At 42.3% G+C, this 25,973-nt stretch overlaps 1 protein-coding gene across 1 annotated transcript in view; it reads left to right on the top strand.

The window, feature by feature from the left end:
• The window catches only part of COG3 (component of oligomeric golgi complex 3), a 200,906-nt gene that overhangs the window by 118,864 nt on the left and 56,069 nt on the right, over positions 1–25,973 (top strand). The window contains 4 exon segments of the mRNA XM_029602898.1: positions 5,658–5,778; positions 21,716–21,804; positions 21,910–22,044; positions 24,795–24,870. Coding sequence (XP_029458758.1) covers positions 5,658–5,778; positions 21,716–21,804; positions 21,910–22,044; positions 24,795–24,870 — 421 coding nt within the window.

Below are 25,973 nucleotides of genomic sequence, written 5' to 3'. Positions count from 1 at the left end.
CCTCCTTTTTACTGAAAGTGGTTTCCTCCTTTCATAAGAATCAGACAGTGGAACTTCCAGGCTTTCTGGAGTGGTCTAGGGAGTCTCTGCAGGAGAGAAACCTTCGTCTTTTGGATGTGCATAGGACTCTGTTGTATTATCTTAAGGTCACTAACAGTTTCCATTGGTCGGATCACCTCTTTGTGATGATCGGGGGTGAAAAGAAAGGAGATAAAGCCTCAAAAGCCACAGTCTCTCATTGGTTGAAGAAAATTGTTTCCTCCACTTATATTTTCAAAGGTTATGAAGTGCTGGTAGGCTTGCGAGCCTCCTAGGCGGAGTGTCAGTTGGTGTCTCCTCAGGAGATATGTAGGGCAGTGGCTTGGTCAACGCTTCATACTTTCACCAAGCATTACTGAATGGATGTTCGGGCATGGGAAGATGCAACTTTTGGTGAGAGTGTTCTGTACCCAGGTTTTTCAGGATCCCGCCCAGTCTAGGGGTGCTTTGATACATCCCACTGGACTGATCTGGGTATAAACAGGAAAGGAAAATTGATTCTTATCTGAAAATTTTGGTTCCTGTAATACCACAAATCAGTCCAGAGACCCACCTCTGTTTTGCTGCTGAAAGACTGGTATTGCAGAAAGTTTACAAATTGTGACTAAGTTGATGATGAGTTTTGAGTTAAGTGGTTATCAATGTTTTTTTTCTGGAAGTATGGGAGGCTCCAGGTCAGGGGGGTCCCAACCCTGAGTTTTCTGTTCACCCTGAAAAAGGGGGATGGACACTTCTCTTTAGCTTGGGTACAGGTCAATACTGAGGGACTACAGGTGGCTCTATCAGATATGTATCAGTACCTCAGATTTTCTTCTCTGCCTCCATCTGCTGGTAGGGATATAAAACCCAATTGTCTGGACTGATCTGTGGTATTACAGGAATGAAAATTAGCAGGTAAGAACCAATTTTCCTTTAGCATCCCTCATCATTTATTTATTTAACAGTTTTATATACCGACCTTCATAGTAAATAACCATATCGGATCGGTTTACAATTAACAAGAATAAAAAACTGGGGTAACTATTCAAGTAAACGAAAGATAAACAGTAAGTAGGAATGAGTCAAAGTTACAATCAACAGGGAAGAGAACTCATTTGTCTCAGAGGAGGGTCTGTGGGGATACCTTGGACCCCTTTCTTGACTTGACAGATCATTCCTTGCTGACAGAAGACCTCTGCTACTCCAGATACCTGGAAAAACTGGATAAGGTGATTGAAATCACCGTCATGAGGGACAAGAGCTTAAGGAAGTCCTCAGCCTGCTTTACATTTTGGAACTCCTTCGGAAACAGCAGTGATTTCAGTTCACTAAATTCTGTGGGACTTACCAACAAGAATGTGAGATAATCCAGCCTCCTGTGCCCTGGTAGACAGGAAGTTGAACTTCAAGTACCAAGTGTAGCAAGCTCTTGGTTTTGGTGTAGTCTATCTACTCCACTAGTCAGTAGTGGTAGAGCTGGCTTTCAAGCGGGCTCGGACAACCTGTGTATTTTCCAGTACACCACTGGGTGAGGACCACAGTTTGCTGGAAAACTTATGGAAGAACGTCTTCCAGAGTTCAGTGCTGAAAACCCACAATGCAGCCAATCAGTTATACATGGTTTAGTACTTACATGACTACATCGACAAGCTGAAATCCCTTGCAGACTTTCTAGAAAAGGAGTCAGGATTGTTATCGACAGGCACTACTGGGTGCGGAAGAGTCTGAGCAGCATCTCATCTGGTCATTGAATGAGCCCTTGGACACTGTGGCAGTTCTTTTGCCGCAGCCATTGGGTATACCAGATGGCCTGGTTGAGGTGCCAGTAGCCATCAGAAAGACGTTCATTACAAGTTGACTGATGTTCCGTACTCTGGGAACAGTCTCTTTGGGGACAAAGTAAGAGAAAACATTGCCTAGGTAAAGAACAGCACGCGGCCATTCAGTCCCCATCGGCAGAAACCCACTAGCCGCCTTCCTTTCTTTGAGTCCTGTGGCTGTGCCTGGTTCCCACTTGTTAAAGCTGTGTTAAAAATTTTAAAAAAAGTGAAAAACGGAAGAACGGTTTGCCATATGAGGGACTGTGGGCTGAGGCAGTAGAGGTAAGGGAGGAAGCGACAGTGTCTCTTCATGAGTGCAGGAAGTGCTCAGTACTTTGCAATGCATGTGAATTGTGCTGTCGGGCACTAGGAAGGGGAAGCCTCTAAATCTTGTGGGGAGCAGAGGGCAGTTCGCAGAGTTGTCTGCCTCAAGAGGGCCGCATCAGCGAAGTTGTCTACAGGCCATTCTTACTGGTGTGCTTGTTGCTGGAGCAGGAACATTGGCAATATTGGAACCGTGAGAAGGAAGTAGCTCAGAACAGGGACCTCCTACGGTGGCCTTGGATGTTGCAGTGATCTGATCCCGGGCTCCTCTGGGTGGAGTTCTAAGAAGAGCAGCTCCCATTTCTTCAGGTGAAGATGTGATTCCTTCATCTTCCTGGGCCTTTATTTCCATGGAGTTTGTGAAGTGTTTGCATCAGTCCTTTTATCTATAGGTCTATGTGCAGCTCTCAGTTTCTGTCCTGTGGAACACCCTCTCCCTGGAAACTCCTTCTTGGGAATCCAGAGTAAATGAATGAGAAAATAAATATTGGAAGAGGAGAAAGTCCTGTGTTTTCGAATCTATCAATTGTGGACCTTTAAGATTTTAAGGGAACGTGGCAGTGAGGGAGAGTTGCAGGAGGCATAATGTTTCCCCTAGGAAAGAGGTTAATTTAACTGTAGTTTCCTCACAAAGAGGAACTTTCTCCCATAGTTTCCCAGTCCATAAGAATGCTGAGCATAAAAGAAAAAATGAGGATAGGAGTCTATTAATTCAGAAGACGACCCTGTAATGTTGAGTTTAAGGAAATTGTTCCTGTGATTATAGGTAAGGATTTGATCTCTGCATATGGGATGCCACAAAGTTAAATTTTAAAGGGGGGGGGGGGTGTGTAAGACTATGGCGCGAGGCTATATTCCTTCCTGGCTCAAGAAAGGGAAAAATTGAATTTCTCAAGTGGATGTACTCATTTGTGCTGTCACTAGAAGGACACTCTTCCTCTGGAAGGGGAATCTGCCCTCAAGGATGCTCAGGATAGGAAACCAGAGGATGTGCTTTAGTGGACTTTTGAGGCTGCTGTAGACAGCTGTGTGCAGCAGTATTGTTGCTATGGCAGGATTGCATTTGTCTCAGCACATACAGGAAAGCTCCTTAGAAAGTGGGGGGTACGAACCTGGAGGATACAAGTTAGATGACACCAGGGTTGACCTTTTTTTGCAAACACCTTATATGAATTGGTCAGGGCTTTGGCTAAAAGAATGGCTTGCATTGTATCTTCCTATCGTTTGCTGTGGCTACATAAATTGGTCAACTGCTTCCAAGGCAAAGTTTGTTCTAGGAAAATCTCTTTTTTTGGAGAAGATTTAGAAAAACTAATGAAAACATGGGTGGAATTAAGTCCTCAGATTGCTCAAAGACAAGCCTAAGAGGATGATGCAATCAGCTCTGGCATATTCATTATGGATGTCCTGAAAACCTAACTGGCTAGGTGTGTCCTGAGGTCTGGGGTTGAGAATCCCTGCTATAAGGGCTAATGTCTGCAAATCCTGTTAGACTCTGTCTCCATCTGCTGATCCACTTGTCTGAACTGGTCTGGCTAAACCCAAGGAAAGGAAATTATCAGGTAAGAACTAATTTCTCAAATATCTGCTGCTTTTGATTGAAAAAGAAATCACAGAACATCACGTTTTGCATAAAAAAGCATGTCTGCATCTGTGCACAGACTGATAAGAACCGCAGATAGATTTTTCAGTGTTTTCTGCACTTGTTCTCCTACATAATGCACCTGTGCTACTTTCCAGCTTTGCTCTCGGCTAGTACAGGGACTAATACCGTCGTTGATCATGTTGTCAGAATCTGTACTTTTATGTACTCTCATCTGACAGCAGCATTGTTTGAAAGTGCGCTCTTGTGGAATGAATTGTTTAGTCGTTTCCAGCTTCGTGAAGCATGCCTCCTAAAGTTCATGGCACAAAAGGCTTGTCCAGTGTCACATGTGTTTGTTAATGTTAATATTGTTTTGGCACCAAGCAGAATTTGTAAGAGTCATTTTATCTTCCGACTGTCAGCACCAAAACAGCACTGCTTCTGCACAGCAGGGACAATAATCAAATGGAAAGCTTCCTATCCAAAATGGAAGAGCAAGCTGAAGCAGCACTCTGTCTAGTTAAATGGCAACATGCAGTGAGTAAGCTGGTGAGCTGTTTCAGGAGCGAGCACACTGAGTCCTGTGTTAGGATTTTTTAACAAGGCTAAACTTTGTTTTAAATGCTGTTTATTCTCGCTTTGTGCCCCCAGGACTTTCTGGATGCTAGGCTTATTCCATTTCATGTGTCTGACTTGCTTAATGTAATTGTTATAGTAATGATTGTTTTTTGTTTTTGTTGTGCTTGATACTAGAAGGTTAATGTGGCTTTGAAATATGTTAGCATGCTTCTCCTTGATGTAATATTTTTAGAATGGATTGCTAAATGTGAACACATCAGAGTCTGAGATTGTATTTTATCACTAATAAAAAAAAAAATAATGTTCTGACTTCTGAAATAACTAATGTCCTCCATGGCTGTTAGTAATCTGATTTTTCTTCTGAGCACTTGACAAACGTATCACGGGAGCCTTAACTGTAGAGTACCAGCAGTATAAATGTATCTTATTACTGCCATTGCATTTCTGCAGAGAATGCTAGTCTCTCTCAAAGTTCAGTGCTAGTAGTAGCATGCAGAGAAGTGCTGGCCTTGTCTATTTTACAGTAACCCAAGAAGAGAGAAATATACTTTATAGAGTTTCAGGAAAACTGTTTTCTAAATGTTAGTTTTAGACAGTGCGTTGCTTTCTTAACTCTGTACAACTGTTCTCCATAACATTCTTGATACTCATACAAGACCCTTCTAATAGGGTGATGTAGCTGGGTAGCCATATATCAAATGTTTGATAAGTAGGGTGTGGGGAGGTTTGCATTTTGTCCTGGTTAATACGTGTTTTACTTTCTTCTCCCAACAAGACTTTGTTTCTTCTACTTGGCACATGTGTGTATGTGCACCTTGCTGTGTTAGTGCAGCACTGGAAATTGTGGGAGCTTGAAAGAGAACTCCCTATAGTACCTTTTGCATATTCACTTCGTTATGCTTGATAAATGTATGAGCACCCCACTCCATGAAGACTGGAAAGCCACCTACCATTTTTTTTTAGTCTGAGGTGCCTTTAAACTTGTACCTGAGTGAATGCCCCTTCTTTCAAAGTACCACGTACTGGCTGTTGGACTGACTACTTTAACGCATTAGCAGTTGGAATAGGAGGTATTTTTACAGGATAGTGCTGCACAGGTAAATATGGATATTTAAATATCTGAGAATAAATCATATAGTAAGCCATAATAGTCTGTGCAGGGCTTTAATATTGGTATGCTGGTGCTAAGAATTTTCTTTATTGTAATATTGCGTGCATGGTATTTTAATGGATTCGTCATGTGCTTTTTTTTTTTTTTTGTGACCTAGACTATTTGTAAATCCAGTCTGCAGTTCTAAATGTGATGCTTGTCTTTTCTGTCTTTAATTTAGACACAAGTTGATGGGCAGCTTTTCTTAATTAAACACCTCTTGATTCTTCGTGAACAAATTGCTCCGTTCCACACTGACTTCACCATAAAGGAAATTTCCCTGGATCTTAAGAAAACTCGAGGTACAAGCAGCAGTGCTAGCAGACAGAGCTGATCAGGCTGGTTCTGTGAAGCCCTTGCCCAGCTTTGGGGGTTTATTTTATGTTCTTGTGCTTTGAGCTGTGCGTCTTTCTGGTTCAGATCAGCACTGTTCAGTAAACCCATTCTAAAATAGCTCTCTACTAAGCAGACCAGATCAGGGCACTTCACAAACCCTTTTACTTCATGTGCTTTGTCCATTCCAAAACATTTAACACCTTCTCCCCCCTCAAATGCATGAGTCATTGCCAGTTGGCTCCAGTTTTTCAGAATGGGTGGATACAGCTACAGGTTTATCACATTACATACAAGCACTTGTTGTCTGGCTTTTCTTTGGGGAATTGGAACTGCAACTCCATATTCAATGGGGTAAAACCAAGACTGAATCAATATGCCCTGAAAAAAATGGAAACCTCAACAGGTAAATAATATCCGTGCACTACCTCTGTTCATAATGCTGAATATACATACACTACAGAGGAACTCAGCAAATTATAATGCTAGAAAACAATTTTTATTGTATACATACAGTTACACACTCTGCTTATACTCAACACACTTAATACATAAGACCCACTATGTGTGTTGTTAATCTCCCTAACATTAAAACTATGATATCCATACATTACCATCCATTCATTCTCTATTCATTCATACTTATCACACCACCCCAACCTTATCACTCACGCCACCTAAAATTGCCAACACGATCGTATACTTGACACAATTATACATGAATTTACATATTATCACATGTAATACATCTGTACATATTACAGTAAATAACAAATTAGTTGCTTCAAACATAGATTTAATTGCTCCAATGAAGATCTCGTTTTGCCCGTCCACGCGGGCTTCTTCAGGGAATGATAATTCACAATAGCGCAACTATATTATCATGTTGGTGTCCCTCATACATTACTGATTTCAAATTGAGTGCTGCATATATTCCCTTGCATTCTTCTCCATAACTGGGATAAATCTTCATTACATCACCTTAATATTTGAATCATCACCACACATAATGCTGGGTTCTATAAATCACATAAAAATATCAATTACCCAATTTTATAATCACGCCAACTAAAACACGAAAACACCGCCATAAATTTCAATAGTACCAGTCATCTCAGGAAAAATGTACATCAATTTGCCAACTCCGCGGCAATACCACTATGCTTATTCAATACCGCTATGCTTATGTAGCATCTTTTTCACCAGAATTCGATCATCTTCAACCGGTAAGATTTCAAACTCTAATGTTGTCCTTTAGGATCTTGCATACCTATAACAGAGCCATCTTGTAATCTTGCATACCTATAATGGAGCCATTTGATAGCATTGATTGCATGGGTCCCTCATGTAAAGAAATAAGTACAGGCAAAAGTCTGTTACAACATACAACTGTGGGGGTGGTGTAGATCCTTTCTAAAAGGGTTGAAAACATTACCCGTGACCTTAACCCAGACTAGCTCCATGGGGCCTTTCCTGTGTTTAATTTTGGCATTGGGCAGTCTACTTCTAGTGGCTGCTTTTGGTTAGTACCATAATTTCGTGCCATCTCTTATCTGTTCTTAGAAATTACTCTTGACTATTAACGAAGGCTTACAAAAAAAAGTTAAAAATTAGATTTATCTGAATTCCGTGAGTGGCTAGGACTGTATTGATTATCATTATTATTTTGATGTCAGAAGTTTGTTTGTATATTCAGATGTCTGTATCTTAAGATATAGGGAACAGGATAAAGGAATGCTGAGAGAGCTGTTGAAAGAGGACTTAAAGAGTTGTAATGAAGGTTTAGAGATGGGAGGAGGCAGAGGTTTCACTGGGACTAGTGGCATTTAGATTCATATATGCTCCCGAGGCCCGCCGATGCTCCACACGGCCGGCGTAAACCCATCGGGGTCAGGAGCCTCCGCGCACTCTGTCCCTCTATGATCGAATCGGAGGCCCGCCCCCACCGCGACATCACGACCAGTGACCCGACGGCGCTTTAAAAGAGCTGCACACCCTCATCAGGTGTCTCGCGCCTAAGGAGCACGACCAAGGAGCTAGCATTCTTGTCCTCCTCTAACAACCTCGGGGCCCCCCCGCCCTTCAGACCAGCTACCTCACACCACCCTCAATCATCTTCGCCTATCACACCCTACCCGCACACACCGTTACCTCTCCCTTCAGCCCCCTCGCTCCTGCATTGCTCACCCACATTGAGACAACCATCCTCTACAACACACCTTCCTATAAACTAAACATGCTGGTACGCCCAATCCCTATTCTCAAACACTACTCAACAAAGCTCAAGATACCTCACTTAACCCATCCTACATATCACCCCAGATCCCTATTACCAATCATGTTATCCCCTCTCACACAATTCCTTGGCCTCACTGCCCTCTCCCTCATTCTCTTTAATGCTCAATCCATTGTTAAAAAAATCTACTATACTCAATGACATCCTTCTTGATGACAAACCCGACATCTGTGCCGTAACCAAGACTTGGCTCAAAGAAACAGACATGGTACTATTAAACCAACTCCCTACTCACACATACGACATCTTCTCCATACCTAGACCTAAAAAAAGAGATGGAGGCCTCCTACTTGCAGCTAAAAAAGACCTTAAACTAATATCCCAAACTGTCAACGCTGCACCCAAATTCGAAATTGGTCTCTTCAAATCACCCCTACTACAAATATGCTTAGTCTACACCCCCCAGGTGTCCTTGACAGAAACTTCTCCCCCCCCCCCTCATTGAATATATAGCCGAGAATATAGCAATGGACATCCCTGCTATTATCCTCGGGGATTTCAACCTCCACATAGAACTCCGTACCACTTTCTCCTACCTGTGATGCCCTCCTGGCCACTTTCAATGCCATGAGCTTTAAGCAACTAATAACAAGCCCCACACACAAACCTGTCACTCCCTAGATTTAATCTTAACTCTGAAATCCTCTCTGACTCTCCCTCCTGCACCCCCCATCCCTTGATCAGACCGTTCTCTCATCAGAACAAATCTTTCAATAATAAACGCAGCTACCCCCCCCCCCCCTTGCCCTCGCACAAAAAATACCTTCCACTTCAGAAAGCCCTGTTCCAAAGACGACCTAATCACAACCCTAACCAATGATCTTGAAAAACGTGATCTTACTGATGCCGAATCTGCAATCTCATCTTGGGGAACCTTTTGGGGAAGGGGGAGTCTCTTCCGAAGGGATGGGCTCCACCTTAACCAGGGTGGAACCAGACTGCTGGTGCTAACCTTTAAAAAGGAGATAGAGCAGCTTTTAAACTAGAACAAAGCAGACAGTCGCTCAGCAGCGCATGGTTCAGAGAGAGGTATCTTCAAAGGATACTAATGATGCATTAGAATTAGGGCATCCCGACAGTGAGGTTCCAATAATAAGAAAAGTAGTCCACGTGCCTGTAACTAAAAACTCACCTGAGCTAAAAAAATTCTAACTTATCCCTATCAATTAAAAAGCAGAATGAAAATACAAACAAAAAACAAACTTTGAAATGTTTGTATGCTAATGCCAGAAGTCTAAGAAGTAAGATGGGAGAATTAGAAGGTATAGCAGTGAATGATAAAAAACCCCAAAATCAATCCTTCATAATGAAAATATAGCTTCACTCTGTTCAATTCCAATTCTCAAAAAAGAGTATAACGATTCACCGTTATTGTCAACAAAAAATTTTTTATGGAAGGAGAGGAATGTTTCATATACAATTATCATGAATCCCCACCAGGGTGATCTGATTGTGAATTATAATCATAAACGGACCTCCTCCAACCAATGTGAACCATCAATATGTGAACAACGCTAAAGTCCAAAGCTTTTTTTTAGAATAATTTTTTTTGTGTATGTGTTTGTTTAAAACATTTCTCTTGTTAATAAAGGTGAAAAAAATCACTCAAGTAATCCAATTTTTCACCTTTATTAACAAGAGAAATGTTTTAAACAAACACATACACAAAAAAAATTATTCTAAAAAAAAGCTTTGGACTTTAGCGTTGTTCACATATTGATGGTTCACATTGGTTGGAGGAGGTCCGTTTATGATTATAATTCACAATCAGATCACCCTGGTGGGGATTCATGATAATTGTATATGAAACGTTCCTCTCCTTCCATAAAAAAATTTTTGTTGACAATAACGGTGAATCGTTATACTCTTTTTTGAGAATTGGAATTGAACAGAGTGAAGCTATATTTTCATTATGAAGGATTGATTTTGGGGTTTTTTTTATTAACATTGTAGAAATCCTTCTTAAATTGCTTTGGTGCTCATTGATAACAGTTTAGCAGTGAATGATGACATAGACTTAATTGGCATATCAGAGACAAGGTGGAAGGAGGATAACCAATGGGACAGTGCTATACCGGGGTACAAATTATATCGCAATGACAGAGAGGAGCACCCGGGAGGCGGTGTGGTGCTTTATGTCCGGGATGGCATAGAGTCCAACAGGATAAACATCCTGCATGAGACTAAATGCAAAATTGAATCTTTATGGGTAGAAATCCTCTGTCTGTCGGGGAAGACTATAGTGATAGGAATATACTACCGTCCACCTGGTCAAGATGGTGAGACAGACAGTGAAATGCTAAGAGAAATTTGGGAAGCTAACCAAATAGGTAGTGCAGTAATAAAGGGAGACTTCAGTTACCCCAATATTAACTGCGTAAATGTATCATCGGGGCACGCTAGAGAGATAACGTTCCTAGATGGAATAAATGATAGCTTTATGGAGCAATTGGTTCAGGAACCGACGAGAGAGGGAACAATTTTAGATCTAATTCTCAGTGGAGCACAGGACTTTGAGAGAGGTAACAGTGGTGGGGCCGCTTGGCAATAGTGATCATAATATGGTCAAATTTGAATTAATGACTTGAAGAAGAGGAACAGTAGGCAACTCCATGGCTCTCGTGCTAAACTTTGAAAAGGGAACCTTAGATAAAATTAGAAAAATTGTTAGAAAAAAACTGAAAGGAGCAGCTATAAAAGTAAAAAATGTGCAAGAGGCATGGTCATTGTTAAAAAAAAAATACCATTCTAGAAGCACAGTCCAGATGTATTCCACACATTAAGAATGGTGGAAAGAAGGCAAAACGATTACCGGCATGGTTAAAAGGGGAGGTGAAAGAAGCTATTTTAGCCAAAAGATCTTCATTCAAAAATTGGAAGAAGGATCCAACAGAAGAAAACAGGATAATACATAAACGTTGGCAAGTTAAATGTAAGATATTGATAAGACAGGCTAAGAGAGAATTTGAAAAGAAGTTGGCCGTAGAGGCAAAAACTCACAGTAAAAACTTTTTAAAATATATCCGAAGCAGAAAGCCTGTAAGGGAGTCAGTTGGACCATTAGATGATCGAGGGGTTAAAGGGGCACTTAGAGAAGATAAGGCCATCGCGGAAAGATTAAATTATTTCTTTGCTTCGGTGTTTACTGAAGAGGATTTTGGGGAGGTACCCGTACTGGAGAAGGCTTTCATGGGCAATGATTCAGATGGACTGAATCAAATCACGGTGAACCTAGAAGATGTGGTAGACCTGATTGACAAACTGAAGAGTAGTAAATCACCTGGACCGGATGGTATACACCCCAGAGTTCTGAAGGAACTAAAAAATGAAATTTCAGACCTATTAGTAAAAATTTGTAACCTATCATTAAAATCATCCATTGTACCTGAAGACTGAAGGATAGCTAATGTAACCCCAATATTTAAAAAGGGTTCCAGGGGCGATCCGGGAAACTACAGACCGGTTAGCCTGACTTCAGTGCCAGGAAAAATTGTGGAAAGTGTTCTAAACATCAAAATCACAGAACATGGGAGAACCATCGGCTTCTGGTAAAGATGGTGGCAGGAAGTAGACGCTGAGAAGATCGCGTCCGAAAAATTTCTGAATTTCTCTGAATTTCTTTGGGAAAAAAGATATGCCATCTAAACGAAAAGGAAAGGTGAGGGTATACTCGTCGGAGATAATACCCTCACCTATACAGCAAGAAATGTTTCGGTATTTGCTTTCACCTGAAACTCTAGGAACCGAGGATACCGCTGGACGCAGAGACGTGGGAGAATCTCTGGCTCCCTTGGAGGAGGTCTCTCTGAGCCCAGATCTGAGGCGGCCACCGGAGCAGAGGGGCGATGAGAGCGACGCGATTAACCCAGGAAATGATATTGCTTCCGGGGTCACGTGCGGAACTGAAGGGGGAGCCGGTTCGGAGGTGCCGGAGAGGACATCGCCTTCGACCCCAGAGGGTTTACCTACGATGCAAGAAACGCGGGACCCGGGAGAGCTACAGAGGCTGGGTCTTCTAATCGAAGGCACGACTGTGGAGCCCCCAGATACTGCTGGAGCAGATGTGGGAGAGACCAGTGAAGGTGCCGGATTCAGTGGTGACTCCCCCGCCCCTCAGTAGTGACCCTAGATGGAATCTGGGACTTAGTCGTGGGATTTAGATCCGAAATGAAAGCTGCTTGTACAGAATTAAATCAAGCTTCATCTAAACAGCATCAGGATTTAAAAGTCTTAGAAGGAAACTAACTGAGACTAATTGCAGGATTACCCAATTGGAAAAAAAAGAAGAAAAGACACTGGAATTTAAGGCTGCAGTAGCCAAGGACCGATTGAGGTTAGAGAAGCGTATGGAGACTCTGGAGAATAATTCAAAGAGTCTAAATTTACGATTTTAAATTTTCCTCGCATTGTAGGAGAGTCACCATACACTACTTTAAAAAAGTTCATGGTTTCTCAGATTTAGATTTAGATATGCCTGTAGTGAATTCATGTTATTTTTTGCCTGTTTCTAGAAGTAGAGAATCTAATCTTCCCTTTCAAGGAGATTTGACCAATTTTTTGGAAAATTCTAATTTAGTGGTGATTGATAAAGGAACATTATTAGTTTCTCTACTTACAAATTTTGAAATAAATAAGGCCATGAAGGTGTATTTTAGGAAATATCCTGCCACCTACCATGAGTCAAATGTAAAAATTTTCCCCGATTTAGCCTTGGCTACTCAACAAAGAAGGAAGGCGTTCTTGAACTTGCGTCAAGAAGCTATAGATTTAGGATATGATTTTCAAATACGTTTCCCGTGTAAATGCTTGATAAAAAAAAGGGATGAATGCAATATATTCTTTACACCAGAACATTTGGCTAGGTTGATAGAACTCAAAACAGCCCACCTCAACACCAGATACATAGATAAAATATTACAGGTGTTACTCATGCCACCACCTTATTTTTTTTTTTCCTTAAAAAATTGGTGTATAATTTACTCCCTATTAATTTCAAGGCCTCAATTTGAATCATTGTTTGTTCTTATTAAGAATTACCACATATATTTGCTTATTTTAATTTGTAATGTTCCTTATGTTTAAATGATATGTGATAATATCTGAGATTTTGGTTATGAACTATATTGGTTTGTAAAATAATTTGAAAATTCAATAAATAAAGAATTAAAAAAAAAAAATCACAGAACATATAGAAAGACATGGTTTAATGGAACAAAGTCAGCATAGCTTTACCCAGAGCAAGTCTTGCCTCACAAATCTGCTTCACTTTTTTGAAGGAGTTAATAAACATGTGGATAAAGATGAACCCAGTAGATGTAGTATACTTGGATTTTCGGAAGGCGTTTGACAAAGTTCCTCATGAGAGGCTTCTAGGAAAAGTAAAAAGTCATGGGATAGGTGGTGATGTCATTTCGTGGATTGCAAACTGGCTAAAACCGAACATCACACATCACCCCTACTCTAAAAGCCTTACACTGGCTCCCCATCTCACACAGATCTCAATACAAAACCCTCACCATATTACACAAAACCTTCAACAACCAAAAAACCAAATGGACAAAACACCCTCCCCAACTACATCATAGTCAGAAATGCCTAAGTTCCCAAAACACAGGTCTCCTGGTCATCCCACACACAAAATTTGCTCACCTGACTTCCACTAGACAACGCTCCTTCTCAGTAGCCGGTCCAACCCTCTGGAACCAACTACCCTCTCACCTCAGACTGGAACCCTCTCTCCTAACTTTCAAAAAACATCTGAAAACATGGCTGTTCCAGAAAGCCTACCAACTAGCGACCTAACACCTTCCCCCCCCCCACCCCCTCCTCTCCCTCTCATACTCCCTCCCATAAAGCCCACTGTATTTAAATTACAATTTTTCATTTTCAACCAACCCTATTAAGGTTGCGATGTATATAAGTAAGGCATAATAAGCCACCATAAAGAAAGTTCCTCTCAATTGATTCTTAACTGTTACCATGTATAAATTCTGTCTTTGTTCCACTGTGTTTCACTGTTATACTGTTCCTACGCATGTATTAATGTTACAACGCACTAATGTTTTTAATGTTACTATGTTCCTAATGTTACAATGTAAAAACAGCATGACCTCCGTCATGCTTTTAACCTGTTATAATGTGAACCGATGTGATGTACCCCAATGAATGTCAGTATATAAAAGCAAATAAATAAATAAATAAATAAAAGACAGGAAACAGAGAGTAGGATTAAATGGACAATTTTCTCAGTGGAAGGGAGTGGGCAGTGGAGTGCCTCAGGGATCTGTATTGGGACCCTTACTTTTCAATATATTTATAAATGATCTGGACAGAAATACGACGAGTGAGATAATCAAATTTGCAGATGATACCAAATTTTTCAGAGTAGTTAAATCACAAGCAGATTGTGATAAATTGCTGGAAGACCTTGTAAGAGTGGAAAATTGGGCATGAAAATGGCAAATGAAATTTAATGTGGATAAGTGCAAGGTGATGCAAATAGGGAAAAATAACCCATGTTATAGTTACACAATGTTAGGCTCCATATTAGGTGCTACAACCCAAGAAAAAGATCTAGGCGTCAGAGTGGATAACACATTGAAATCGTTGGTTCAGTGTGCTGCGGCAGTCAAAAAAGCAAACAATGTTGGGAATTATTAGAAAGGGAATGGTGAATAAAACGGAAAATGTCATAATGCCTCTGTATCGCTTCATGGTGAAGACCGCACCTTGAATACTGTGTACAATTCTGGTCGCCGCATCTCAAAAAAGATATAATTGCGATGTAGAAGGTACAGAGAAGGTCTACCAAAATGATAAGGGGAATGGAACAGCTCTCCTATGAGAAAAGACTAAAGAGGTTAGGAATTTTCAGCTTGGAGAAGAGACGGCTGAGGGGGGGGGGGTATGATAGAGGTGTTTAAAATCATGAGAGGTCTAGAACGGGTAGATGTGAATCAGTTATTTACTCTTTCGGATAATAGAAAGACTAGGGGGCACTCCATGAAGTTAGCATGTGGCACATTTAAAACTAATCAGAGAAAGTTCTTTTTTACTCAGCGCACAATTAAACTCTGGAATTTGTTGCCAGAGGATGTGGTTAGTGCAGTTAGTATAGCTGTGTTTAAAAAAGGATTGGATAAGTTCTTGGAGGAGAAGTCCATTACCTATTATTAATTAAGTTGACTTAAATAATAACCACTGCTATTACTAGCAGTGGTAACATGGAATAGACTTAGTTTTTGGGTACTTGCCAGGTTCTTATGGCCTGGATTGGCCACTGTTGGAAACAGGATGCTGGGCTTGATGGACCCTTGGTCTGACCCAGTATGGCATGTTCTTATGTTCTAGGTATTATCTCACTAGCAAAATTGCTGACAAAATCTGCCCGCTACAGACTAAAGAACTAAACCCATCACACACTACAAAAAAACCTTGGTACACTCCAGAATTTAAAAAGATGAAACGCGACTTAAAAAGCCAGGAAAAGAAATGGCGCAAAGATCCCTCTCCTACTCAACTTGCAAAATACAGATCTTCACTACACACCTACTGAGATACTATACTTAAAACCAAGCGAGACTTTTATGCTCTGAGAATACACAACCTGCAATTCAACACCAAAACCCTATTCGCATATGTCTCAGACCTTATCAAAATTTCCCCCACACCCATACCTGACGCCGCCGCCAAAACAAAATGTGAAGACCTCGCACAATTTTTCCACGACAAAATCTCTAAACTTATGACACGTTTTCCGCCTGCCACAGTGCCCAACCAAAGCCCTGCCAAAAAACCCACATGCTACCCTAAACTCCTTCAAAACCACTGCCTCCACCGAAATAGAATCACTCCTAAAGAAAAAGAAACCCTCATCACACCCATCCGACACAATTCCCACTAAATCACTTCTGTCCATCCCCAACATAATGTCCCAACCTCTAGCTAACATCATCAGCTGTTCACTCTTGCTTGGAAATGTCCTGACCTCACTAAAACAAGCTATAGTCAAACCCATACTAAGGAAACCAAAACTTGACCCTACAGAACTGGCTAACTATCGTCCAATCTCAAACTTACCCTTCCTAGCAAAAATTTTGGAAAAAGTAGTACACCTCCAACTAACCGGTTATCTAGAAAAACATAATATTTTTTTCCCATCACAATTTGGCTTCCGTAAGTTCTTCAATATGGAAACCCTTCTGATATCTCTTACAGATTCCCTACTCAAAGGACTGGATGAAGGCCACTCTTACATCCTTGCACTGCTAGATATATCCTCCGCCTTTGACACCATTAGCCACAACAGCCTACTCGACCGGCTTACGGAAATTGGCATCTCAGGAATCCCACTACGCTGGTTCGAATCCTTTCTAAGAATAGGTAACAGTGATTCCAAAGCAATTGATCTTATCACGAGGCGTTCCACAAGGCTCCTCGTTATCCTCTACACTTTTTAACATCTACCTACTGTCACTCTGCCACCTCCTCTCTGAGCTTAGTCTTACGCACTTCATATATGCGGACGACGTACAAATCCTTATCCCTAATACCGATTCCTTACCCAAAGCCCTCAAAACCTGGGAAACCTCTCTCTCTCTCTCTCTCGTCAACAATCCCCTCACTAACCTTAACCTCACATTCAATACATCCAAAACCGAAATCATTATCATATCACCCCACCACAATACCTTTACCTTCTTCCAACCTAACCCCCCTCTCCCCTACAATTTCCATCTCACAACACGTACAAGACCTAGGCGTCGTCATAGACAACCAACTAAACCTAAAAAAATTCATTAACTCTACCATGGAAGAATGCTACTACAAACTTCACATTCTAAAAAAACTAAAACCACTCCTCCACTTCAGTGACTTCCGCCCAGTTCTACAGTCCATTATTTTCTCAAAAATCGACTATTGCAATGCTCGCCTTCCAGGCCTTCCCAAAAATACCATCTCCCCACTACAAATGCTGCAGAATGCTGCTGCCCAGATTCTTACTAACACTCGCAAAAAGGACATATCACTCCTATTCTCAAAGAATTACACTGGCTTCCTATATCATCACGAATTCGATACAAGACCCTATCAATCATACACAAAACTTTACACAACCAAAATATGCACTGGCTTAATGACTCCTTACACTTCCAAACTTCTAATAGACCCACTAGACAATTGTGATGGCTCACCGTCCGTGAGGCCTCGGGCGCCGCCCTTCCGTCGTCCGTCCTGTGCCGCCACCAGCGGCCAAGGTTCCTGGAGTTCGACAGGCTCGAGTAAATCCCGGGGTCCGGGCCTCCACTGGCCCTGGTTTGGCTGGGCTCCTAAGTTTCCTTCAAGCAGGGTTGGGGGTAAGCAAGCCCCCCGATCCCCCCAAAGACAACACAGAGAGAGAGTGCTAGTTCCTTCAAAGCAGTTTATAAAGTACCACCTGGAAACATTACATGAGGGTTGTCCCATCCCCCTCCAGCCCTCCGGTTCTCTTTACAAGCAGTGCTATTACAGAGTAACCTTTTACTTCTTATGCTTAGCGCTATTACAAGACCTACCCCAACAGGCCCCTTTAGAGCCCTCCTCCCGGGCTTCCCCTTTAGGCTAAGGAGTATACTTTACCCCACACAGCTTACTCGGTATCCATATATGAACTGGAGGACTCCTCTCCCCCTGAACCTACCTCCATCTCCTCCCCCTCTGACTCCGAAGAGCTGGGTTTTTGTGGCCAGTTCCACCAAGGGGGCACGCCCTCTTTCTCCACCTCCATGGGCTCATCTGTGTCTGCCTCATTAAGGTCAATGCCTGCCACCTGTTCGCCTTCAGGCTTTCCTCCCCTGTCCGGTGGTGTTTCAGGGAAGCTGGGATTTGTAGTTCTTCTCTTCGCCTGCGCCCCCTGCTGTCTGGCTCTGGTACTCTTGTTGCTCTTATGGTAGCTTGTCAGCTCCTGCCTGCGGCCGGGCTGCGCTACATCACACAATCCTCCTCTTTATTTTAACATGATACTGTGAAAGTGGTGATAATGTTTACTGCCCGCAAGCACCAACATTCTAAGAACATAAGATATGACATATTAGGTCAGATCGAGGGTCCATCAAGCCCAGTATCCTGTTTCCAACAGTGCCCAATCCAGGTTACAAGTATCTGGCAAGAACCCAAACATCGAGGATAAGGAAGCTGATGGGCCAAGTGCGCCGGTTGACTAACACAATGCGCCCCAGGGTGTGGAGCATTCTCCAGGTCCTCGGCCTGATGGTGTCAACCCTAGAGGTACTGCCGTGGGCGATGGCACACATGCTGCCACTCAATGCTGTCACGTTTGAACCCACTGTCACAAGGCTATGCAAATCACTTCCAATGGAAGTATGTTCTCGGCTCCAGTGATGGCTACAGGAAGTTCACCTAAGCAAAGGTGTAAGCCTGTCCCCACTGAACTGGCTAGTCAACATGACAGATGCGAGCCTCCAAGGGTGGGGTGCTCACTATCAGGAATTGACAACCCAGGGACCAAGGAAGATGTGTGCTAGAACATAAACCACCTGGAAGCCTGAGCTGTCAGATTAGCGTGCTTACAATTCAGCTACAGATTCCAGGGTTAGGCGGTCAGCATGATGTCTGACAATGCAACAACGGTAACCTACATCAACCGCCAGGGAGGAACCAAAAGCCACCAAGTGTCTCTGGAAATAGACCCCCTTATGGGATGAGCGGAGTTAAATCTACAAGGGATCTCGACCTTCCACATCACAGAAAAAGACAACGTCAGAGCAGACTTTCTCAGCAGGGAGAGTCTGGATCCAGGAGAATGGGTGTTGTCAACCAGAGCCTTCCAGCGCCTGGTAGATCGCTGGAGCCGCCCATTCATCAACGTACTGGCCACATCCCACAACTCGAAGGTTCCTTGATTCTTCAGTCGCAGAAGAGATCAGCACTCCCAAGGGATCGATGCCCTAGTCCAGACCTGGCCAGAGGGGGACTTATTGTACGCCTTCCCTCCATGGCCTCTGGACAAGATCATTCACGAGATTGAGTGCCCCAGAGGATTAGTCCTTCTGGTGGCCATAGATGCCCGTGGTATGCAGACATGCGGAGGCTTCTGGTGGAGAACCCCCTATACTTCCCTCTGCAAAGGGACCTTCTCCAACAAGGTCCAATCCTTCACGAGGACCCAAATTGGTTTTGTCTTATGGTTTGGCCCTTGAGAGGGTTCGCCTGATGAAGCATGAGTATTTGGTGGCAATAATTGCCAGCTTACTCCATGAGCGGAGGTTCTCACTATCCTTGGTGTACATAGGGATCTGGAGAATATTTGAGGCCTGGTGCGAGGAATGCAGGTGCTCTCCTTGGTCAATCAAGATCCCCATGATTCTGGAATTCTTGCAGGACGGAGTGAACAATGACTGTCCCGCAACTCCTTGAAGATCCAGGTGGCAGCTCTCTCCTGTTTCAGAAGTGAGATGAACAGAGCCCCCCTGTCAACACATCTGGACTTGGCTCGTATCCTAAAAGGAGTTAAACACCTCTGACTACCCTTAAAGTGGCGGGTCCCCTATGGAATCTCAATCTAATATTGGACTTCTTAGCAGGACCATCCTTTCAGTTGCTGCACGCTCTGTCTCTACTCCTGTTAAAGCTGAATACTGTATTCTTGGTGGCGATATGCTTGGCTCGTCGCATCTCTGAACTACAGGTGCTGTCATGTTGGGAGCCGTTCCTCCAGTTGACTCCAGGAACTTTGCAGCTTCGCACTGTTCCCTTCCTTCCTGCCAAAGGTAGTCTCGGAGTTTCACCTGAACCAGTCCATTTCCTTACCGTCCTAGATAGACGCAAGGACTCGGAAGACTACTGCCTCCTACGCCACTTAAATGTCAGAAGACCGTTAGTACGGTGTCTAGAATGTACAGAATCTATGCGCAAGACGGACCGCTTTTTATTCTTCATGGTGGAAGGAAACAAGGTGAAGCAGCTTTGCGAGCTACCATAGCTCGCTGGATCAAGGAAGTGATCACAGGAGCTTATGTAGAGGCAGGGAAGCCTTTACCCCTTTACCCCTTGGCCACTGTTGGAAACAGGATGCTGGGCTTGATGGACCCTTGGTCTGACCCAGTATGGCATGTTCTTATGTTCTTAGGTTAAAGCTCATTCCATTAGGGCCCAGGCAGTATCCTGGGTGGAAGCTAAGCTACTGTCTCCCGTCAACATCTGCCGAGCAACAATATGGTCTTCCTTGCACACCTTCTCCAGGTTCTATCACCTGGACGTCCAAGCCCAAGAAGACACAGCCTTTGCGAGGGCGGTGCTAACCGGACCATGGGCAGCCTCCCGCCCCATTTGGGAGTAGCTTTTGTACATCCCATTGGCCCTGAGTCCATCTGGCTACACACTAGGAAATGGAGAAATTACTTACCTGATAATTTTGTTTTCCTTAGTGTGGACAGATGGACTCAGCATCCTGCCCACGGTTGCCAATGAACATTGGCAAAGAATCGCAGATGAATCTCAATTGCAAAGAGATTACAGGTAAGCCATCACCCTATCCCTAGATCTGGGCATCTATAATATTGCTGGGATTCAGAGCTTATGTTTGGTTGAGTACAGTTATGGTCACCAGTTTTAGTCAAGTTTTTAATCAGGTTCTTAATCAAGTTATTAGATTGTATTCAAGTTTTTTAATAGTATGTCCACATTGGCTTTTGAAGAGAATACTGAATGGCTGAAGTCACTGCAGGGGTATATCTAGGGTGATGTCAGCTTTGAAACCTGACTCAGTCTTCATCTGCTAGCAGGGGTGCACATAACCCATTGGTTCTGAGTCCATCTGTTTACACTAAGGAAAACAAAATTATCAGGTAAGTAATTTCTCCATTTGTAGTGTAGATATTCAGAGGAGTAGCCATGTTAGTCTTGTGTAGCAAAAACGACCCACCTTGTGTTATCTGTAGCGTAGTCCTTCTCCAGTGCCACTGGGTAACTGTCATTTTCCCCATATACAGGATGCAAATCAACCCACTAACAGAAAAACATAGAAGCAGGGACAAAATAAAAAATCATGTATTTTTACATGAGAGATGTGGAAAAGTTCAGTGTTTTGCCCCTTTGTTTTCATTTTCTAGAAATAAAATAGTTCCTTGGAGTGGTGTAGGGAGGTGCTTTTATATCCAGGGAAAGGCACCATAGCAGGCATGTCTGGCTGAGCAGAAGTAGCAGCTAAGGTCATTTTCCTGATGATGCCTTAGCACTTGAGATGTTTTATTGCAGCTATAAAATGCCTTGCATTTCATCTTGGTATGTAATTATGGAACTTTGAATGAATGCTAGACTTCATCAGAAGTTGAAATTGAAATGGGTGACTGGTGCATACGTGGGTGCTTCCATTTGAGAACAGTGACTTGCGTTCCTTCTCTTTTGTTGTGGTTATTTACACAACTTAGTACCAAGCTTTTGTGTGCTGTTATCAAGGGGAAATCAAATGTAAACCGGGGTGAAGGCACTTAGCCATACCTCAGTATAGAAAAACCTTTAAATAAATAAATAAAACAAATAAATAACTTTGTTGTAATTACTACGGTAGGATCCTGTGTTTTTCCACCTTTGACTGCTTGTCTGCTTCACAGATGCAGCATTTAAAATCCTGAATCCAAAGAGCGTTCCAAGATTTTTCAGGCTAAACAGCAACAATGCACTGCTTGAGTTCCTGCTGCAGGTAATAACAGAACCTTTATTTAATTTTAGAAAGAAAAAACTTATTTACATATTTAATTTTTTGGAAAATAAAGAGAACAAAAGGTGAGATTTATTGTCATTCTAGGGCACACCAGAGATAAAAGAACATTATATTGATTCAAAGAAAGACGTTGATCGCTACCTGAAGTCAGCTTGTGAGCAGTTCATTCAACAACAGACAAGACTTTTTATAGAGCAGCTAGACGAGTTCATGACAAAGGTACGTATTCTGTGTGAAATTTGACATTTATTCTTCCCTTCCTTTTTTAATCCTTAACCTGTTTTGTGATAACTTGTTGGCTTACTGATGTCGCAGCACAGTTTTTTATTGTGATGTGTGTGTGTGTGTGTATATATAAATATACATATATATGTGTGTGTATATATATATGTGTGTGTGTGTATATATAAATATACATATATATATATATATATATATATATATATATATATATATATATATATATATATATATATATATACACCCACACACACACACTCTCTCTCTCTCTTGTGGGCTATTAGGCCCGTTAAAATGGTGCTATTCTGTCGGTCAGAGCCGCTCTCTCCTCCTTTCTTCTCCACAACTTCTTACCCTTCCCACTTACTCACTCATATCTTCTTTCCTTGTCCTTCCATACCCTCTCATGTTCACTTTCCTTCCCCTGTCACCTTATCCAGAACCCCTTCCCTCTTCCTCAGCCCTCCTCTACTCACTCTTTCTCTTCAGCACAACTTCTGACCCTTTCCACTTACTCTGTCATATTTTTTCCCTTTATCTTCCATCCCCTCTCATCTTCCCTTTCCTTCCCCTGTCACCTTATCCACAACCCCTTCCATCTCCCTCAGTCGTCCTCCTCTTCCTTTTTTCCTCTTCAGCAAAACTTCTGAGCCTTCCCACTTACTTTCTCATATTTTCTTTGCTTGTCCTTCCATTCACTCTCATCTTCCCTTTCTTTTCCCTGTGACCTAGTCCACAACCCATTCCCTCTTCCTCAGCCCTTCTCAATTCCCTCCTATTTTGTTTTACAGAACGCGGCAGTTTGAATGTGGAGCATGCGCAGGAGTGACTCTCTCACCCTGAGGCACGCGCGTGGGGGGAGGGAGGGAACTGAAGCAGTGCATAAACTTACTTCTTTGCACGGATCCCGGTCCTCACTGCAACTGTCATTTTTTTTTCCGGCCTTCCTGTGTAGCGTAGAGTGCGTTGAACGGTAGGGATGCATGCGCTGGCGTCGGTGGTGTCATTTCGGGCCACAGAAGAAACAGATTACGCAAGGCGGCAGCGTATGTCAGCCAGAGAAGGGAGAAACAGAATACGCAACGCGGCAGGGCACGTCAGCCAGAGGTCTCTGGGCCGCGCAGGATGTTGGGCAGAGCTCTGTGCCGCACATGCGCCGTAGAACTGCTCTCTACTGCGCATTTGCGGTACGTTGGTCAAGCCTCATTTATCTAATTAGATTTTTTTTTTTTTGGAATAAGGAACTTGGTTAATGCCCTTCCTAGCTAAGCTTGCTTGATCTGCATTGTATCCAATGCTGACTCGCTGGAATTGAGGGCTTCTCTTCATTCTGTGCCAATGGAAGTGTAACCTTCGTTGAAGAAGACCCTAAGGGCCCTGTTTGCCGAGCACTTTTCCATAGAAAGAGCATAGAAGAAAAATTTTAGTAAATAGGCCCCTAAACTTGCTATCAAAGGCAATAGGTTAAACCTCTTTTTACAGTAAAGGGGTTTTCTGGCTGGATTCAGGTTGTTTAAATCCCCAAAAACTTGATACCAGGTGACCTTTTCTAATCATGTGCTGTAAGTTTGGGTAATAAAAGATAGACTTGCTTGCTTGTGGATTTTCAATTCCAATTCAGCAACACTAACCTATAGCATCACATTTTATTTATTTATTTGTGTTCTGTAATGGAATGTTTAGTTTGATTAAATAATGTAAAGGCTGAAAGACATTTTTGTCATGGCATTTATCTTATTTGGTAACTCTCTTAGGCCTAGATTCATCATTTTGCTATAAATGTAGCGAAAATAGTGCCAGTGGTGCAAAAAAAAGGGGGGGGGGGACTTGGTTAGGCTAATTTTCCTGGTACTGTATCACATAGGTATTTTACTGCAACGCGCGTTAAATTTATCGCACCCGCGTTATTTTCACATCGCAAGCTGCTTTACAGACTGCAAAGGCTTTTTTTTAATCGCAGTTGGCATTTTGGGTTGACAGAGAGAGTGAGCCTCTGTAGTATCTCGATAGGTAGTGTGTGAATCAAGCTAGGTAGAGAGAACATGGTACAAATCTACTCTTCTTTTACATTTCATCACGCCAAATCACATTTAATCTTCACTGATGGTAACTGTTCTGTTCGTATGTATGACTGTGCATGTAAAACTGCCCCTCAAAACCCAACTCACCCCACAAACCTTACACCGAGTTCATAATGCCCCTCTTACATTGGTATAAATAGTTAATTTTTTTGTGAGCCTCTACAGAGTCAGTCTCTCTCTGTCTCTCCTCTCTCCTTCCTGAACTGCAATTTGCGATAAAAACATTTTTGGCTGCATTATCGTGGGTGTTAGGGCCCTGATGCACACAAAAATGCCCTAATGCGATTTGATAAATGATCCTCTTACTTTGTTATGGAGTATCAGGACAGCTTATATTATTTAAGAGTTTTTTTCTTAGGCTGTGAGTGCCAGTTACAATATCTTTTCCTTCATTATGCAAATTGTGTGCTGAATTTTTATTTTTGTAATTTTCTTTTCATTGAAATTTTCAAATAACTACACAAATTCTTAAATCAGAACATGAACACGGGCACAGAATCCCTCCTCTGGGTGCTGAATTACAGTGACTGGCAGTTGAGTGTTTACTTTAGGTGCCTTTTGAAATGTTACACAGTGAGCAAAGGGTGCTGCTGCTGTTTTGATTTATTCTGTGGAAAGAAAATTCCTGATTCTGTGTTTATAATTCAGGTTGCCGCATTAAAGACAATGGCCATTGAAGGAGGTCCAAAGTATAGCCTTCCACAGCAGCCCTGGGCACAACCTGGTATGCAGTATTTTCTATAAGCTTTTATGCCACAGAAATATGTAATCAATTAGTTTTTGTTTTGTTTTGTTTTTTTCATTTGCCTTGCATTTAAAGTTATACTGATTAGAATAGTTTAAATCTTTTGACCACTTGTTATACATTATATTTATGCCATGCACCTCACTCAGGTTTCTCCTCTTTAACACACTGGCATTTTATTGATCTGAAATGGGTAACACTCAGATGTATTTGTAAATAGTCTGTGTATGATAAATTGAAAATCGAAGCAGATGCTTTGCCCATGTACCAGAGAGCTCAGGTCTGAGCTAAACCTCAAATACCAATGATCAGGGTCAGCCAGGTGAATCTTTTATGGCTTGCATGATGAAAACCCAATTATACCCAAACTCATTTAGGTTTTTGTTCTGTTCTCCTGTCTGGGACCACAGTGAAATAGACTACTAGGAGAAGGCTTATTTGTAATGTATGTAACATTTTTCTTTGTATCTGGCTGTTTGTCTGTCCTTCCCTCTATCCATCTTCAAAGTCTGTAGGCTCAACATGCCAACTCTGTTGCCCAGCTTGTAGCTCTTGACCTGGGGACTAAATGTTGTCTGGTAAGAAGGTTAGAGAGAAAACCAACTAGGTTGCTAATGCACAGAAAAATAAAACCATAAGTCCTCAATCTAATTACTAAATACTCTTCCATATAACTATACTTTGAGTTTAGCCTTGAAAGACTGAAGTCTCTGGGCTTGGTGTAAAGTAATGGTGAGGGAATTCTACATGTGATGATGGCCTTCAGTTGAGAAGTTTTGACTGTCTGCCCTGGAGCAGCTGTCAATAGTATGTGCAGCAGGGGGAAACAGGGCCGTTCCCTGAATGTACCCGGATCAGTCCAGACACCGGGGTTCATCTCCCCCTATCAGCAGATGGAGCCAGAGAAAAAAAACCTCGCTGACACCATATCTAAGCAATCATGCCACCTGCAGTTCGTCAGTATTTTTCTGTCTCCAGCAGATGGCAGAGGCTGTTAATCCTGCAGTTCTGCAGTTAACTAATTTTTTTCAGCTAAATTTTTTCTTTTGAGCCCCCCCCCCCCCCCCCCCGGGGGGTTTCTT

Source organism: Rhinatrema bivittatum, chromosome 5, assembly GCF_901001135.1.
Source record: "Rhinatrema bivittatum chromosome 5, aRhiBiv1.1, whole genome shotgun sequence".
NCBI lineage: Eukaryota > Metazoa > Chordata > Amphibia > Gymnophiona > Rhinatrematidae > Rhinatrema > Rhinatrema bivittatum.
Note: the sequence above shows the minus strand (reverse complement) of the source record. Positions and strands in the feature narration are given on the sequence as shown.